At 40.5% G+C, this 19,049-nt stretch overlaps 1 protein-coding gene and 1 pseudogene across 1 annotated transcript; one reads left to right on the forward strand and one right to left on the reverse strand.

The window, feature by feature from the left end:
- The first annotated feature begins 3,316 nt into the window (after nt 1-3,316).
- Nucleotides 3,317-15,121, forward strand: LOC136530362 (uncharacterized). Its single transcript, XM_066523113.1, has 13 exons — nt 3,317-3,882; nt 5,325-5,474; nt 5,580-5,792; nt 5,869-5,958; nt 6,109-6,225; nt 6,702-6,971; nt 7,062-7,218; nt 7,579-7,656; nt 8,308-8,408; nt 8,838-9,008; nt 11,039-11,113; nt 13,665-13,760; nt 14,572-15,121. The coding sequence occupies exons 1-13, from the start codon at nt 3,451-3,453 to the stop codon at nt 14,905-14,907; spliced, it is 2,286 nt and encodes a 761-aa protein (XP_066379210.1). The 5' UTR covers nt 3,317-3,450; the 3' UTR covers nt 14,908-15,121.
- Nucleotides 15,122-15,230: 109 nt separating this feature from the next.
- On the reverse strand, nt 15,231-18,094 carry LOC136530373 (protein LAZ1 homolog 2-like; annotated as a pseudogene).
- Nucleotides 18,095-19,049: the final 955 nt, after the last annotated feature.

Consider the following 19,049-nt stretch of genomic DNA (forward strand, 5'->3'; position numbering starts at 1 on the left):
CGTTGCACCATCCACCTACACTAATGGGCCTAAATAAACATTAAAGCCTATTAGTAAATAAATGCACGTGCCTTTATTATTTATTAGGATTATTGTACATGGGCTTTGAGTGTTGAAAAAAATGAGAGATTTATTATTTTCGGAATTAATTAATTTCATGGATAAAATTATTCCAGAAAAGTCTAGAATTATTATTTAATCTACGAAAAATACTCCGAGATCTCTGAAAATTTGGAGAAAATTCTCAGAGACACTTTGGAACATGATGAACCCAAATAAAGTATTTGGATCTCATAAAAATATTATTGGGAACTTAGAACATAAAGATTAAGGTAAAGAAGGTAGAAATTAAATTCCAGAAAGAAGCTGGAAAATTCCTAGAGATAGATATTCATCTCCTAAACGTATAAAAAACATATATTTTGCACATAGAAATACGAGGTGCGACCGGCATGAATGCAACAAACACGTTTCTACCTTATGATAAATTTTAAATTAATGAAAATTTTTATTTTCCTATATTTTCATATGCACAAAAATTCACAAATAAATTATTTTAACTCTATTTTCAAAAGTGGCAAATTTTGGGGTGCTACAATCGCTAAATACATTATAGAAAATTTAAAAGAACATCACACGGATACTTTTTGAAACATCCTAAAAATACTATAGAACATCACAAGTATACTGAGTGAACATCACTAAATACATCATAGAACATCACTAAATACATTATAGAACATCGCATGTATACTACGCAAACATCACATGTATACTATGTGAACATCACAGAATAAATTATAGAACATCACTAAATACATTATAAACATCGCATATGAATCACAAAAAAATCATAAACATCACATATATACTATGTGAACATCACAGAATACATTATAGAACATCAGTGTACACTTACGTGGACATCACATTTATACTATGCAAACATCACAAAAATGAATCATAGAACATCACATATATACCATGTGAACATAATAAAATATCACATATATAACACGTGAACATTATAAAAAATATAGAGCATCACATGTATACTACATGAACAATACAAAAAACATTGGGGAAAGGAAATAACAAAATAAGAAAATGAAAGAAAACAAAACAAAACAAAAAATGAAATAAAAGAAACATAAAAAATAATAAAAATAAAAGAATAACAAAAATCACATAAAACAAAAAAGAAATATAAATAGAAAATGAAGCAAAAAAAAGAAAAGAAATAAAAGAAAAAGGAAATAAAAGAAAAGAAAAAAGAGAAGAATAAAATAAAATAAAAAATAAACTAACGTACCTAGCGGCAGGCTAAAAAACAATAAAAATGAAGCAAGGAAAGAAAAAGAAAAAAAAGAAAATCACATGAAACAAAAACAAAAAAAAAAATTTAAAAAGAAAAAAATAAAATAATAATAATAAAATGAAATAAAAAATAAAACAAAAAGAAATAAAATAAACATAAAAATCAAAAACTAAAAGAATAATAAAAATATCACATAAAATAAAAAAATAAAAAATAAAAAATAATGAAGCACGAAAATAAAAAGAAAAAAGAATAGAAAAGCAAAGAAAGAAAAATAAAAGAAAACAAAAATAATAAATGAAAAAAGAAAAAGAAATGAAACAAGAAAAGAAAATAAAAAAAACCTGAAATAACGACACCGGCTATCCAGCTAACGAAACGAAGAAACATGGTAGTGGGCCGGCCACATTGTGGGCCGTCCATGCACGCAGCATCCGCGCTCCCGCCCGCACGCAGCGTCCGCCGCGCGGGAATCGAAAGACTCAGGCGATGCGCAAATCGTCGGCGGGATGTTCGGGACCCGAAGAATTCCGGTGGTCCCAGACCCACGCGGGTTCGCCGTTGCCTAAGCGTGGGTGCGCGATACGCGCCATGTTCGTCTCATCATCGCGTGGGAGGGAGGAAGACTTGCGGGCCTGAGTCTTGCCGACAGGCGACGGTCCAATGGGTCGCTCTCCGGACGGGTAGCCGAAGCGAGGCGATTTCGATGAAAAGGGATGAGGACGAGGAGCCTCTGGTATCCTCACCGCCCTTGGCATTCCACAGATTTTTTTTTGCTCCTCCAAACAATGTAGACGCAGGTGCAAAGCGGTATGCTTTGATATATTTTTTTAAAAAAAAAGACAAGAAAAATTGACCTCTTATTTTCCTAACTCTCAGTTTTGGTCAAAACTTTTTCGTGAGTTGCAGACTTGCAGTTGTGTGTTTGTCTGTGTCACAAAATAAAAAGTCCGATATGAACCGAACTGTATCTATCTCTTCATCTTGTTTGGAAGAGCTCTACTGCCATAGTCCATGGATATTTACAGCAAAAGAGTAGTAAACATCATGTTAGCAATTGTTCAAAAAAGATCCCAGCAAGGTCAAGTTTCAAACTTTTACACTCTCTTTAAATGTGCCCCGCCCCCCCTCTGAATTCTATGTTTGTTTCTATAAAATAAAACCGATTCATGTAAAATTTCAACAGGATTCCGGTAAAACTTGTGAAGTCTAAAGAAACCTTCCACGTAACGAGAAAATAGCTTATCATTGCTTTTTTCATAGGATCCACCACTGTGACTATTACTAATTATTCTGGTATTGTCGCTAATAATGCTTTAGCTTCACTAAAAGTTGCTATTTACCTTATCGTGTCATGCTTTTAGCACTGATCTTGATCTAGGCAAATATTCAGTTCTTACTTTATTATATGACTATTATATATGCCTCTCCGTTTTGTTTTTTTATACTTTATAAATGATGATACCATTGAATAATAAAGAATATTGAACGAGAATGCTGATTTAGATTTATTTAACGAAAGTCAAGTAATGGGTGTGGGGATGATATGTCCTCTTCTAACCCTGTGCATATATTCAAGAATTTGTATTCATGAAATATTCTTTAGTTACATGTTCTCGCGGATAATTAATTAAAATTTTTCATATATTTTTACAAAATCACTAAACAAAATAGCTTTAGCTATATTTAATCTTTTAAAAGTTTTAGAAGATCAGCGCTAGTGTGTTATGCACTGTTTAAGATTTTGGACGAAGATCAGCGCTAGTTGTCCCTGCAAGCGCAAGAAGTCGCCGCAGAAACTGCGGAGACGGACGACGTCCTCATCGCGCGTGGACCACGCCCATGGTCCATCGCCATGCCCAGCTGGTAACCTCACCGCCGGCCCTGGTGCTCGCACCAGGCCACCACGCTGGCCGCTGCCGGAGGGCGGGCCTCGTCTCGTCTTCCTTCCCACAACCCCTCCCACTTAAACCACGCCAAAAACCAGCTCGCGATTCCGCGCTCCTCCCACTGAACCCCCCCCCCCCACAACCCCGCGCCATTCCCACCACCGCCCTCTCGCTCTCCTGCCTCCCACCCACTCCCACTCCCCATCCGCCTGCCGCCGCGCCACTTCCGGGCAGCAGCTTCGCATGGACGAGGCCTTCGCGCGCGCGGTGGAGGACGGGCTCAAGCTCACCAAGCGCCTCGTGCTGCCCAACGGGGGCGGGCTGCCCGCGCCGCGGCCGCACCTGGCGATGGAGCGCGGGGACAACGACCCCGCCGCCGCCGCGCTGCTGCGGCAGCAGCTCATGCCCGCGGCGCCCATGGCGTACGCGGTCGTCGTCGACCCGGGCGCCGTCGACAGCCCCGACGTGCCCAGCTACCAGCCCCACGTGTACGGCCGCCTCGACCCGCCGGCGCTCATCCCGCTCCAGATGCGGGAGGTCGACCTCCGCGTCGACTGCGCCGCCGCGGCCGGGTGCGCCACAGCCGAGGTCGCCCTGCGCGTGCGCTGGTGGCTGCACTGCATCACGCGCAGCCGCGCGTGCCACTGCCGCATCGTCGTGCCCATGGGTCACCAGGTCCAGCATCCCCGCACTCGATCCTTTCCTTGCTCTTTGCGTTTCTGATCGATTCGTTTCCCCCCCGCCCTTTATCATCGATTGTTGCTACTGTTCTGCTAGATTTGGATATGGTTAGGCGTTGGAATGATTAGCATTCATTTGCATCCACCGGCGGTTTGATTCCTGTTAGGTGGATGGGCCCCCGATTTGCTGTCGCTTTCGACTGTGCTCTCGGGATCACGCAAATCAGGACCTAACCTTGTGCCATTATGTCTTTACTCCTGACCTACATTGGCCTGGATCATGGCTGCCATTGGGGCCATCGCCCTGTCTCTTTCTGTTGCCAGTGGATTCCAGCATGGTTTTGGCACAAAGCAAGACAAATTCCTTGCTTTCCCTGCTACAAGAAAGTAGCATCGGATTGAACTTGCTGAGGGATAGCTTTCTTTGTGCACTTGTCGAACAAAGACTTCCACTACTGGATTCTTTTGTGCTCGTCGTTGTTGTACAGTATTTGGAGAATTGCTTCACTGGAACCCATAATCCCCCCCCCTAAAAAAAAGCACGCCTTCAACTGTAATTCTGAGAGACAGAAGTAGTTTGGACTACTTTTTATTTGGATCAGGAGCTTTGCTTTCTCCAGGAGAATTACTAAAACATGTTCAGTTTATGACTGTATGATATAAATTTCTCCTGCATTCTGGTGTTGGTTGACAACCACTTTAGAGAAGGCTTGTTTCATGGAACTGTGCATGAGGAAGTTCCATTTCTTTCTTTTTTGACTTTTGAGTGCTGTTCTGAGAGACAGAAGTAGTGCTGTTCCTTGTGCTCTTTCAGATGTTTTGACTTTTGAGTTTAGGAAGAATTCCATTTTTGCCCTCGAACTAGCATGAGAGTCCGATTTTTGGCCCCTGAACTCATATACCAGACAACTTCGGCCCTTCAACTATTCAAACAGGGCGTTTTTTACCCTTCAGCTGTTTTGAAGCTAGGAGTAGTTTTTGCTGACATGGCAGTGGTTTTGCCACGTAGGATGTGTTTTAAATAATGCATATCAGTCCAATTACCAGATTGAAAAAATGAGACCCCAATTTAATGGCTAAAGTTGTCTGTCATTTGGGTTGGGGCCCCAAAATCATACTCTCATGACCATTCAAGGGCCACATATGAAATTCTTCCTTTAATTTAACAACTCCTTTTCTTTGCAAGTTAAATTTTGTAGCTTGATGATACCGACCATAAGAGAATTAATGTCATTTATGTACCCATCAGTGTGCATATCATAGGGATTCTTTAATTTTGAGAAATGCACATGCCATGACTGTAAGCACTTAATAACTAAGAAAAGATATATGTGCTACTGTATTTTTATTGGCATTAATTTTCAATGCTTATATTATCTGAAATAATTCTAGTGTGATTTTCTTCTGGCATCAATCTAAGAAAAATTTCACTAATAGGGTTCAATTCTAGGCGCTGAGGTTACTGTTGGGAAAAGATCATACAATACTCATGTAATTGATATAGAGGATAACTGTGCAGTGAAGATTGAAATCCCTGAGAGTGGGGGTCTTTTAAAACAGGAACTATTTTCCTTAACAATACCACAGGTATTTGCTACATACTTCTCCAATTGTTGCCAACTACTATCCTGTGAAGCTTCAAGCTTCTATTAACCACATTGGTTTTTGCTGATTAGTTTCCTTTGTGTCTAGGTTGGAGGTGGAGAAGATATATTTGCCACAATCAGATGGTCACAGAAGTTGCTATATGACAACAGACAGTTTTCTGTTGAAGTACCTTTTCGTTTCCTGCAGTATGTGAACCCTTTGCCAAAGGTTTTCATGAAAAAGGAGAAAATACAGTTGACTGTGAATAGTGGTGTTAGTAAAGAGGTTTTGTTGCAGGGAACAAGCCATCCCTTGAAGGTAATCAAGTATTTACTGCTTTTGCTTTGCAAGTTGCAACATATAATTACCGCTCAATCTTCTGCTGTGGTTTCAGGAAAAAAGTAGGCAAGGTGAGAAATTGTCTTTCCTGCACGAAGCAGTTGTTGAGAATTGGTCAACCAAAGATTTTACCTTTGCATATACTGTGAGTTATCCGATGCCTTCTCTGAGTTACCTGTACCTGTTTGATATTTTCATTTATGCCTGTTCAATTCTTCTAATCTTACTTCATACTTTCAGTGGAGATGAGAATGCACTCATTTGCCCAACTTTTATTTTGTCATCATGTTTATAGGTTTATTCTGGTGATTTGTCTGGTGGAGTTCTTGTGCAGCCCTCAACATTGCGTGACTATGATGACAGAAATATGTTCTGCCTTTTTCTTTTACCTGGAAATAACGAGAATAGAAAGGTAGTTCCTCTTGCTTGGGTGTCATCATGTTGTCTCGACATCTTGAATAAAACACTTGTTAGTGGATACAATCTGATGGTTACAAATGGTTGGTTATGTTTTCGTTGAGGTGAAAATCAGGAGGTAAATCTGTAAAAGGCTGTAGTAAGCTGAATGGGAAATTAGTTTTTTTTTTAAAATTGCAAATAACTCTAAATTTCTGGTGCTGTTAATTTATGTTGTTTCTCAGACATTTATATCTTTTTAATGTTAACATGAAATCTTTTATTTCTCGGCCATTATTGAAGATATAGTGACTCTATTTAATGGTACGAACAATATTGGTTTGACATGAAAATAATATATAGTGGCTCTATTTAATGGTATGAACAATATTGATTTGACATGAAAATAATATTTATTTCGTGACCCCTTTTTATATTCGTAAAAGTCCCCCCTTTATGGTAATTTATTATCTCATTTGAGTAATCTGATAGGTCTTTAGAAAGGCTGTTGTTTATATCATTGATACAAGTGGAAGCATGCAAGGAAAGCCTCTTGAGAGTGTTAAGAATGCCATGTCCACTACTCTCTCTGATCTTATGCAAGGAGATTACTTCAACATAATAACATTTAACGATGAGCTTCACTCATTCTCATCACGTTTGGAGCAAGTAAATGAAAGAACAATCGGAAATGCTATTGAATGGATGAACCTAAACTTTGTCGCTCAGGGTGGCACTGACATCATGCATCCTTTGAGTGAGGTACGTATGAAGACAATAACAAGTTAATGTTTGTCATATGTTCAATGTCACCATTGTTGTTCATGTTTTCCCTCTTTTCTTGGTTACAAGGCAATGGCTTTGCTGTCAAGTTCTCATGATGTCCTTCCACAAATCTATTTTGTTACTGATGGGTCAGTTGATGATGAACGGAATATCTGCCATACTTTGAAAACTCGGCTTATTAAAAGTGGATCTAAGTCTCCTCGAATTTCTACTTTTGGGCTAGGTAATATCTTGTACCATAACTGGTTGTGTATTGCACCACTGATCCAACTACTCTACTAAAAAATCATATCAAGCTAAACCATGTAGGCAAATTCTCTGTTGTTTTTTTAGAGTCATGTATGCATCCTTTAGTCCAACATCTTCCTATGGAGATATTTGCTTTATAATTTCTTTTGAACCACTCAACTTTGCTAAGGGTACTCCTTAAATTTTGTGAAAGAACTAAAGTGCTATAATATTGTTTCTTGTCGTATGTGGTATGCGGTGGGTATAAAATTTGATTTTCTTACATAGCACTGCTGATTTACTTGTCAGATAAAATTTCTAATTGTTTTCCATAATGCTGGAAACAACATATTAGGTTCATACTGCAACCATTATTTCTTGAGGATGTTGGTATCGATTGGTAAGGGTCACTATGGTGCTGCATTTGATACAGGTATGGACATGCTTCTCCCTTTTATCTCAGAAGCCAAATGTCTCCCCCCCCCCCCTCCTTTTCCCCTGTTCTGCGCACAGTATCTTTTGATGGAATTCAAGTATTGCATTATGCTCTTATATTTTTAGTCCCAACTTGTAGATTTTCTTCTTTGACATTCCGTGCTGTAGCTTGCCTAGATGGGCTCATGCCTTTTTAGTTACCCCGACCTGCTGATATAAGTAGAAAGCAACATGATGCATCTCTCAGATATCATCTTGGTCTTCTAGATCATAAGTCAAACTTCATTCAATTGATCAAGAAAATTTGTTGCTCTTGCATAATCAAAAGTTAGCCTAATGCAAGTTGCCAGGACTAGAAGCCTTTTTTGTTGTTGCTACATGATCAAAAGTTAGGATTTTGCTACCGATAATATAATTTTTGTTTAATATGTTGCCAAAATCAGTATATTCATATAATAGGCCTTCTGATATATTTTTTGTATTTCCATTGAGTCCAGCAACTATTAGTTCAAAACAGAAGGCATTATGGATTCTTATCGAGTAAAACTAATGAATATTAAATATGTTGACTGACATATATTATAAAGGGACTTGAGGAGGTTAATCAAATTTGTAAAACTGAACTTTATTCTGATTTTTTCCACCTCAGGATCAATTGAGAGTCGAATGCTTCAATGGTTCCAGAAAGCCTCAAGCACTATAGTGTCAAATGTTTCCATTGATGCCATAAAGCATATTCAAGATTTTGAAGTGAGTAATTTTTAGTGTACATTCACTGTTCTGTTGCTGCCTGTGAAAGAGCAACCCATGTAATTACCTTTTCTATTCTCCTGATGATAAGATTATATCTACTATACAGTGTGATACGATCTCCTTTCAAAGTAGCTGTTCAACTACCTTGTGCACACAACAAGAAACAAACTGTCCACAGCAATTGATATATTGGGCCAGAACAGAGGACAAAGCTGGGTCTACTATTGAAACGATGAATCCCATAGATTATGCAACTATCTTAAAAGGAAGGATTACCTTGTAGATGCATGTAATTTTTAGGCCGTTGTCATTGCAATAAGAAAGTTGATTAAAGCCGAGTGAACTGTGCCAGTATCTTAGCCATTAGTTTCCTTATCTGGTTATACAGCTATGTTTCTTACATTCAAGCTTTTCTTTTCCAATCAGGTGGATTCTGAATATATTCCAGACATTTCAGCAAAATATCCATTGTGTGTTTCTGGAAGGTACAATGGCAAGCTTCCGGAGACACTTATCGCCAAGGGTCACTTGGCTGACATGAGTGAAATATCTATTGAATTGAAAGTCCAACATATAAAGGATATACCTCTTGATAAAGTAAGATACTCAATACTTCTTATGTAGTTATTTTCAGATGATTTTTTTTTACAATTACTCTGACCTGCTGATGTACACCATTCAATGAAATAGACAGTATAAGTATCAGAGTAACTTTGATGGTCAATTATTTTAAATTGCCGATACAGATACCTTGTACAAAATAAGAATGAAGTTTTCCTCTACCTTAAAGCTGAACTCTATTGGATTAATTTGAAGTGGCTTCTTGACCCCAAGAAACTTAAAACTTACAGTGTAACCAGATATATTGGAAGTGGCTTACCCATCTGTTTTATGCATCATTCTAATTGTCCAGTTAAAGATTGTGCAGTGTGAGCACTAGACAAGGTAGCCAAACAAAACATGTAAATGCAATTTGTTAATTTGACTTGACTTTGAACCATTTCCTCTCTTGGCACACTTAGACACACAACCAAAGTTCTATGGTTTGCATGATTATGACTATATTACTGGTGTACAAGGTCGTAATACCAAATTGTTCTCCTATTTTGAATTGTTTTATGGGACAGATGCATATTGCCTTTGTCTCATTCAATTTGCACATATGCCACAGAATAAATGCATAATTGCAAATGTAGCACTGCAATTGCATGTAATTGACTACACTTCCATCATAACATGTGGCATTTGGGTAGAGTTTCTTTACTATGAGAAAGACTCAAATGCCCCATACCATGCATAGCTTGAATTTAGATCCAGCAAATTGTTCCGGCATTTTTCATCATGGGATGCATACAACCTTGTCCATTATTATAGAGTGAAGCTGCAATCTCAAATAAATACAATCACCCAGATGATGCTTAAAATATTAGCCACATTGCTTATTATTAAATTGCCAGTTATTCTTTGTAAATGAGTTCATGGTAACGACCTCCAAAGCTTGGGATACCACTTGTATGTCCTCCAATGCCTGCACCTTTTGAAACAAAGCCCAATGTCTGAAGTAATAAACTCCCCTGAAGATGTTCGCATAAAATACATGTATGTCTTTTTATCAACAACAAATATCATTTCAACATAGCCATATAGAGCATAGAGCAGCTACCTGTAGATCATAGAGCATAGAGCAGCTACCTGAACCTAAAAATTCCTTTCTTTTGCTCGTGTCCCACACCCAAAAGACAATCCACCAACATGTGCACAATACTTGTAGGTGGACTTGTACCTAGAGCAATCTGGAGTTCTGGAAAATGCGCCAAACTGATGTAGCAAAATGGCAACTGAAGAAAAGGTAGTGAATAGTTTCTTTGTGGTTGCAAAAGCAACACCCTCGCTTTCCATTTCAACACTTCTGACCACATTCGTGCAAACTGGACCTGTGGCACAGCAGAGCTCAAACATGGCCTGTTTATTTCAGTGATGTACTTATTCATTTTTGGTAGGAAAAATTAGGCAATTCTTTTAGAGTTGAAGGCAATGCCAAAAACCTTCAAATAGTTTACATCATCATGGATGGAAAGATCACTGAGCACCCAACTCAAAGCCATTCCAGACAGTCCAGCAAATCAAAACACCAAACAGCCGGTAACTATACTAAACCAGGAACCAAAATACTAGCAGTCACAACCCCAAACTACCCTCACAGCAGATTAACTGAACGGGTGAATACCGCTTTGTCTTGCAGTTGCAGCCCCATCTGTTATGAAGGCAATCGCTCCAATAATATGCTGAATACTGAATTGATGTTTTAATTGCTGAAGTCTGTAGTCATGAAAGTATCTGCATATCCTTGATCAAAAAAGGATTCAATATTCACTAGCCACTTCAATTTTTGCTAAATCCCTCACTGTGTCACTGACAATTTTGATTTGAGACAGAAGTTAGAGCCACAATGGATGGCATATCCATCCTCCCTTGAAATATTGTTTGCAGTGGCCTATAAGAAATTAATTATTCCTTGAACTAAACAAGTACTCTTGGTCTACTTACGTTTATTTTTTTTTCTAGTCTACCCCAACTTGTTTAGGACTAAAAGGCTGTGTTGTTGTATTTGCTGATTCCGATCTCAGGTATTGGCAAAGCAACAGATGGATCTTCTCACAGCAAAGGCATGGCTTATGGAGAATAAAGAGCTCGAGCGAAAGGTAATTTAATCCATTAAAGGCTAATTCTTATCTGTCTGTCGTGTCACTTTGTATGATAGGTTCGTTCTTTAATGAAATTATACACACCTTTTTCTCGAACACGCAAGAGAGCTGTGTGCATCAGAAATGATACACAGCTGTCCTGCATATTAGAGAAAAAATATGCTAGATTCACATCAGCTAGTGGCTGAACACTGAAGGTCCTTAAATGAACACAGCAACCAAGATGCTGAAGTTTTAGTATGACTGTTGGTGCTCGATTTAGGGCCGTGTTTAATGTCTATATTAAAAATAAATTCTTAAACTGTGAAAGAATCGGCAAAATCACGAGATGGATAACTCAATTTGTTAAGAGTTAAATGCGCCGTAAGTCCATTAACTTTTGGTGGTGTGTCATCTAGGTCCATCAACTTCCAACTGCATTTTTGGGTCCATTAATTTTTGGTGTAGTGTCATCCAGGTCCATCAACTTTCAAACTGTATTTTTTGGTCCATTAACTTTTGGTGGTGTGTCATCCAGGTCCATCAACTTTTAAATTGCATTTTTTGGTCCCTAAACTTTTTAACTGGTTCACCGTAGGTCCATACCCCTTCGTTTAGCGAATAGATCTGACATGGCACGCCAAAAAAGCAGCCACCGTGGAGTACAGGACGAGATCACCATCTGGAGATAATCTTCAATACGAAGAACCTGATGGGATCACCATCTAGGGTTTCTCGAGCGGCGGCTCGACGGGGAATAAACTCCACAATAAAATCCAGTCTAATCTACCTGGTACAAGGCCGAAGGCCACAGGTATAGGCACACAAGCCATCTGACCCAAATAAAACTCGGACTCCACCAGCCCAACTAGGACCAATTGACCCTGAGTCCCTGATTCGGCTAACATGCATGGCACGTCCAGACGCAGCCACCAATTTGATTCACGTACACAGGTGCACGTAGGCACTAAAAGCTAGATGCTAGATAAAAGATCATGTATCACAACTGGATAGGAAACTAATGCATAGAAATAATAAAATATTATGGCAAGGATGCTAATCACGTTGGGAAAATTCCATTGATGATCTCCACCTCTTTAGAATTAGTACTGATGTATTTTGTTGGCTTTATTTTCTCCTGCTTTCCACGCAATAATAAGGTACCTCTATAAAATATCTTTGATAACAGTCCAACAGTTGTAAATTTCTTCATGTCCACAATATATTTATCCTTAAAAATAATAGTTCCAAATTTAGGACCAGAGGATATTAAAGAATTACTAGTTGCTACATTTGAATTATTGCTAGACAAGTCTCTATGAACATCTTGAGGAGCTATGGACTCAACACCTACTCCACGGTGGCTGCTTATTTGGCGTGCCATGTTAGATCTATTCGCTAAACGAAGGGGTATGGACCTACGGTGAACCAGTTAAAAAGTTTAGGGACACAAAAATGCAATTTAAAAGTTGATGGACCTGGATGACACATCACCAAAAGTTAATGGACCTAAAAATGCAGTTTGAAAGTTGATGGACTTGGATGACACGCGACCAAAAGTTAATGGACAAAAAAATGCAGTTTGAAAGTTAATGGACCTAGATGACACACCACCAAAAGTTAATGGACCTACGATGCATTTAACTCATTTGTTAATTTACGAGTCATTAACAAAATTATCTCTTTTGGTGATGTTTTTGACAAGCCTTGCATTTACCTATGAAACAAGCTTATCGCATGGTAGAGCTAGGGTTCCTACCGGAGATGCTGCGGAGGTTGTAGGGATGGAAGAGGAGAGGACGAGGTCTGATCTCTCAGTGTCGGCGAGGAGCCGTGGCGACGAGAGGGCGGCGGCGGCTGCTGCTGCAGCCCTAGGCGTGCGTGTAGAGGACAGGGAGCAGGAGGCTCACGAGATGACCGGTGTCCAGTACGTTAGGCGCCGGCGCACAGGTGGCTAGGAGGCCGGCGCACAGGGGCTATGAGGCGCCTGGATTAGATGGGCTAATGGCCCAGTTATCTTTATTTGCTATCTCCCTCAATAGGACATTTAAAATCCTATTTTAAGAAATAAATATTCTATCGAGGGAGATAGCAAATAAAGATAACTAGGCCATTAGCCCATCTAATCCAGGCGCCTCATAGCCCCTGTGCGCCGGCCTCCTAGCCATCTGTGCGCCGGCGCCTAACGTACTGAACGCCGGTCATAACATCGCATGTGACACTGGAAGAAAGAATTGTCTCAAATTGCGCTCATAGTTTTATACATTGCTTTCTTTTCTGCCATTGCCTTTTGTAAGGTATTACTAGTACTGAACTACTGATCCTTTGTGATAGTAGTCCTTGCAATCAAGTATCGTGATGTTGCAACTTTGTCACTACTGTATCGTTTAGCTGTTTTCTATTTTTTTTTCTCTTGTCAAGAGTGAAATAACCACCACTGCATTACAACTAGAACCATTATACATCGTGGCTACTTTCTGCCAACATTTAGGGTTTCTGCAGTCTATTTCTGTGCACATAATAACAATAGTTTTTTTTATAACACTATCCTCTCTGCTCTAACTTACAGGTTGTGAAATTAAGCATACAAAATAGCCTTCCTTCTGAGTACACACGCATGGTACTACTTCAAACCAGCTTGGACAAAATAGATCCAGCACAACAGGTCGATTTTTTTTCCCAACAAAGCTTATATTTCTATAATAACTAAATTTTGGTTTATCGTCAATCCAAGTTAACGAAGACTGTAAACTATAAGATCAGAGCAACAGGGCCATACAGAAGGCAACACATCTTTGAATATTCATGTTCTTTTTTGTTTCTTCAACATTTTCATTGGTCCATTTGGAAATATGGACTTTAATATCTTACATGAAAGTACATTCTCCCAAGAGTTTCAGAGACAACTTTTACACCGAGACTCAAAGCACACTGCTTGCACCAATATATGATGGTTTACGCTAGCCAAAATATGTATTTAATGTTGGCCCCTGGGATCCCTGCACAGGTAAGCAATTAGCTTACCAGCACACCCACACACTCACTTTGGCTAGAGGTAGAAGAAGAGGTGAGCACAGCACAGACACACTGCTCGGGCTGCAACAGCAGCTCTGAAACTCTGAATGTGGCAACTGAGCTGCCCTTTTCCATTTGCATTGAGGTAGTATATATACAACTAGATGTGCCTCTACCAGGTACACTGAGGTATGGCTGAGTACAGCCCCAACTACTCCTAGTGCTAGCAGTACAATGCTTAGATCAGTCCACTACCAAGACATGGCTGATATATTAGCTACCAACTAATGTACTAAAGGTGACCTATTGCCATACTGCTACAGCAGCAGAGACTGGACAGCCGAGCTGACCAGCTTGATCTCCTAATCTGCAGCAGAGAGATTTGGGAGCAGCAGATTATGTCTTACATTTAAACTAGAAAGCCGCCACAATCTGTGACTAATATTGCTGTATTTGATCAGGCGAAGAATAAACCAACAAAACAAAGCAGCCCAGATGAGCTACCAGCGATGCCGCTTGGTGGCCTAGCACTCGGATTTGGTGATGTTGCGGCAACAAGGGAGAACCTGACAACAGGATTCGGAGACATGAAAGCGCCGGAGAAGTTTGTGATATTCGAGAAGGCCGTTGGCTGCTGCAGCCGCGTGGCGGATTGCTGCTGCTGCATGTGCTTCATCAAGGCGTGCAGCAAGATGAACGACCAGTGCGCCATTGTCATGGCGCAGGCCTGCGCTGCCCTCGCGTGTCTGGGATGCTTCGAGTGCTGCTCAGAGCTGTGCTGCGGCGGGCCGAACTGAGGGCACATGAGCAAGTTTGTGAGATTCTGTTGTATATATAGTAATGTAAATGTAAATACTTCCATTAATTAATGTATAGAATAGGCATCACGTGTTTATCTAACTTGTCTCGATCAAGAAAAAGCATCTGTCTTCCGTATGTACATCTTTCAAGAATGAACTATATACAAGTTGTATGCAACGTCGATATAATTCTAATCACTGTATTAGGAGACAGGATGGTTTAATCCCAGAACAGATGGGGAAGAGCACATAAACTATGTACACGTTTTCTTTCCACTTTCGTTAGCTTTATGGAATTCTTCAGATGCTTTGGGTGAGCACTACACTTCATCGTCCTTCTCTGTTCTTTTGATTTCCACATCAGTCTCAACCACGGCAGTTTCACCTTCCTTGCCACTATCTTTCACCTTCTGTTCGACTTCAACCTCTGCGTTGACTGCAACAGGTTTGCCATCCACAACATTCTCAGTGATGTGCTCCTCCACATCAACTTCAGGTTCTTTCTTGTCCCATGGCTTCAGCGAGATATGATGGAACTTCTCCTGAATCTTCCCAACTCCTTTCTCGACCCCTTTCTCCACAGGTCCAATCGCTTGCAAGATTGTAAGGGCAACATCCTTGACAACCTGAAGAAGTAGCCAGTAGTATAATTATGTTAAACATGAAGAATTCTGAATTAAGGTGCCAAGCTATTGAAATTCAGAAGCCATCAGTTTACATGTTGGCCGCCAACAAGGACAACATCCTGCACGCTCTCCTTGATGCTTGTCCCTGGAGCTTCAACATGGGTCTCCTGCTGCTCAGTGGTAGTAGTTGTACTACTTGTATCATCGTTGACATCTAACTTTGCCTCCATTTTACTTTCCTCACATGTGACTTCCCCATGATCAAGTACAGGGATGCGCTGGTACGGCTCCACAGTGAAGACATAGGCGTGCGCTGTAGCTGCGATAGCCATCTACCAGAAAGGGATTAGAGTTTTACCCTCAAGCAACGAGGAAAAGATGGTCCACCAGGAGGTGACAAGATTACCTCAATGCAAATGAGGAAGTCCTGTAGTGCATTCTGCACTTTTCCCTCTTTGGGCAGGAGTCCAGTTTGGCAAATGATTGCAATGCCAACTCCTTGCCACCAAGTGGCAAATACAATGGCCTTAAAGCTTATGAACTTGGCTAGTGGCCTTATTGCCTGTAGTTTTTCATGTGTTGCATTGTAAAATTTTACAAGACAATACAACGCCCATGTCTGGCTGAAATTTATGACAACTGCAATATAAGGATATCTGCATATAAAAGCATGACATGTTAGAAAACAACATAACAGCGAAACATAATTATTTGCACACAAAAAGAAGGAAAATACTGAAGAGTTCCTTTTTTGTTTAGTAGAAGATAGAAAGAAATTTATGAATCTGATAAAATAAAAAAAAACTATATTTGGGTCTCCTCAAGCTCAGCTGTTTTACTAATTTCGATAACCAAAAAAGTGAAAAAGACAGATACCCGTAATTCCACTTGAATTCACCATCTCCATAGGCTCCAAAAAGCTCCAAGATCAACGCCAATAAAGCACATAGTGTCTTCAGAATCATCTGCAATTTTGTCAAACAAAGTTATGGCATGTCATTATCTGCCAGTGTCAGTTGAGGGAACATTTTCTCATTATAAAATAGCTCACATATTGCACAAGACCGAATTTTATAATCGTGTACAAGTTCTCTCCCAGAGCATTAGGGTCACAAGAAATTGTACACTCTGCTTCGGTTATGAGCTTGTGTCTTGTCCTCTCTAGCAGCTGCTCGCTCAGCTCGTCCCCTTCTCTGTTCTCAAGCAAATGGAACACTTGTCTTTCCCCACCTGAAGTGTAATGTAACAACAAATGAGTGCAACGAATAATTCAGAGAGGGACTGAGTGGCAGCACAAATATGTAGCTGCTCATCACAAGATCACAATGAGTCCTCTAGAGAACGAAAAAGATCACAGCATGCTGATGCAGATTATTGTGCAGTATTACCAAGGCAAGCGACCAAGTATCGTCCAAAGGCATACAGAGCAAAGGCTTCATAACAATTCCGCAATATATCACAAGCCAGAGAGAGCTTTGAATTCCACAGTGAAATTATCTGAAAAGAATAAAAAACTGGAATGGGATATCAATTCATGTCAGTACAAAAACTGCAAAGACATTACAAGGAAAAAGAAGATCCTAAATCAATTGATAACCACAAGTCCACACCAGTACTTGAAGCCAGTTAGTGTTCGTGAAGCAGTGATGAACTACACTAATATCTTCTCAAGAACTACTACTACTTGCAATAGCACTTCTCTGCCTCGACTGGGCATCAGAACAAGCGGAGCTAGCGCTTACAGATTCAGAGGCATAAACAGGCACCATGAACAGCACAGCTATGATCCACTTCTGCTCCTGCAGGATTTCAGCAGCAGGAGAGTACAATTGTTCAGCACGGATAACAATTAACAACAAACAAGCCATAAACAACAGTTACACACCAGGGGGGTCAGAACTTTTTCATGGAATGTAATGTGGCGTAAAACTAAAGACATCAGTTACTTACGGCTGGATCGTTGTAGGATCTGAGGTGCTGCAGGATGAGCCAGAGCGAGACGAGGAGCGCCACAAGCGCAAACGCGGCGCCAGTGAGCACCGCCGGGCCGTGGATGTTGCCGTACAACTCCCGGAAGCTAGAGAAGGATCCTCCGTCCGATGCCATCGCTTCGTCCCACATCCAATCCGAGGCTCTCTGCACTCTGCAGCAATGACTTCTCTTGGCTGCAGCACAGACAGCACAGGGGAGGGGAAGGGACTCAAGGGAGGACCTGAGTGACACTCGCGGAAGAAGTTGTTGGAAAAGAAAAACAATCAGCTGCAGATCAAGTACTCCGCCGCGCGGCAAATGAACTGAATCCGCGACGTGCTGGAGTGCCCGTACCAAAAATAAAAAAGAATTCTTTCTGTAGAAGGAGATCGACGAACAACGCCGCATCCACGGAAGCTAGGGTATCCTTACCAACGGCTACGGGAAAAGAGGAACCAATCGGAGGTGGGGCGGAGATCCCCGGTCCACCCCCACTGCAGCTGCAGGGATGGAGGAGGACACGACGGCGGCGAGAAGGAAGGAGTGAAGGACGCCTGGCTCGGGATGGACACGTGCAGCACTCCGCGCGCGGGACAGTGGCCACGCCGGAAAAACGGTCGGATCGGATACGTCGAGAGCTGACCCATTCCGTTGCGCATCGTAATCGTCACTCTGCTGTTTTACGAAGGTTCAGTCCGCCTGCAGAGTATTAATGGCTCACTTATAACTCTACTAGAAGTCTAGTACCAAGACAACCTGCTCCTCCTTTAGTCAATGACTTTAGGCCCGTTTGACTTCTGAATTGTTCAATGAAAATTATCAGAAAGCTTCTTGCTAACAGGTTACACGTTTACATCATGCGACTTGTGTTCATCAAAATTAATATGGTTTCATTAAATCAAGGACTATACAAGATTGCCTTGCTTGGCCTTTTGATTACCTTCACCTTTGTCATCACTCCATGAAAGAACTTGTCATTCTTAGGCTCGACTTTGAGAAGACATTTGATAAGGTTGAGCATGAGGCTATGATACAGATCATGTTGGCCAAAAGTTTTGGACCCAAGTGGATGAGATGGATGAAAATGATTTTTTTTGGATTCGACAGTTTTCTATTCTTCTCAATGGAACACTTGGAAAAACCTTTTATCGTAGAAGAGGAGTAAAGACAAAGGGTCTCTTTTCGCTCCTTTTTGTTTTGGCTGCAGACCTCCTACAATAGGCAGACACAAGATTGATTTCCCCATTACCCAATATATAAACGATACTCATTATCATGAAAGCATGTGGAAGGGAGCTTTTTACTCTCAAAGCTTTACTCAACAACATTGCTGAATCAATAGGCCTAAGAGTAAATTATGCAAAGTCAATGATGACCCCATTAATATTACTCCCGACAAATTAGAACTTCTCGTTGCTACGTTTGGATGTACCCGAAGGTACTCTGCCTTTTACTTACCTAGGTCTTCCGCCGGGCTTAACAAAACCACATGTGATTAATTTTCTACCCATTGTTACAAAATGTGAACAAAGACTTGTCTCC

This window comes from Miscanthus floridulus, chromosome 2 (assembly GCF_019320115.1).
Source record: "Miscanthus floridulus cultivar M001 chromosome 2, ASM1932011v1, whole genome shotgun sequence".
Taxonomy (NCBI): domain Eukaryota; kingdom Viridiplantae; phylum Streptophyta; class Magnoliopsida; order Poales; family Poaceae; genus Miscanthus; species Miscanthus floridulus.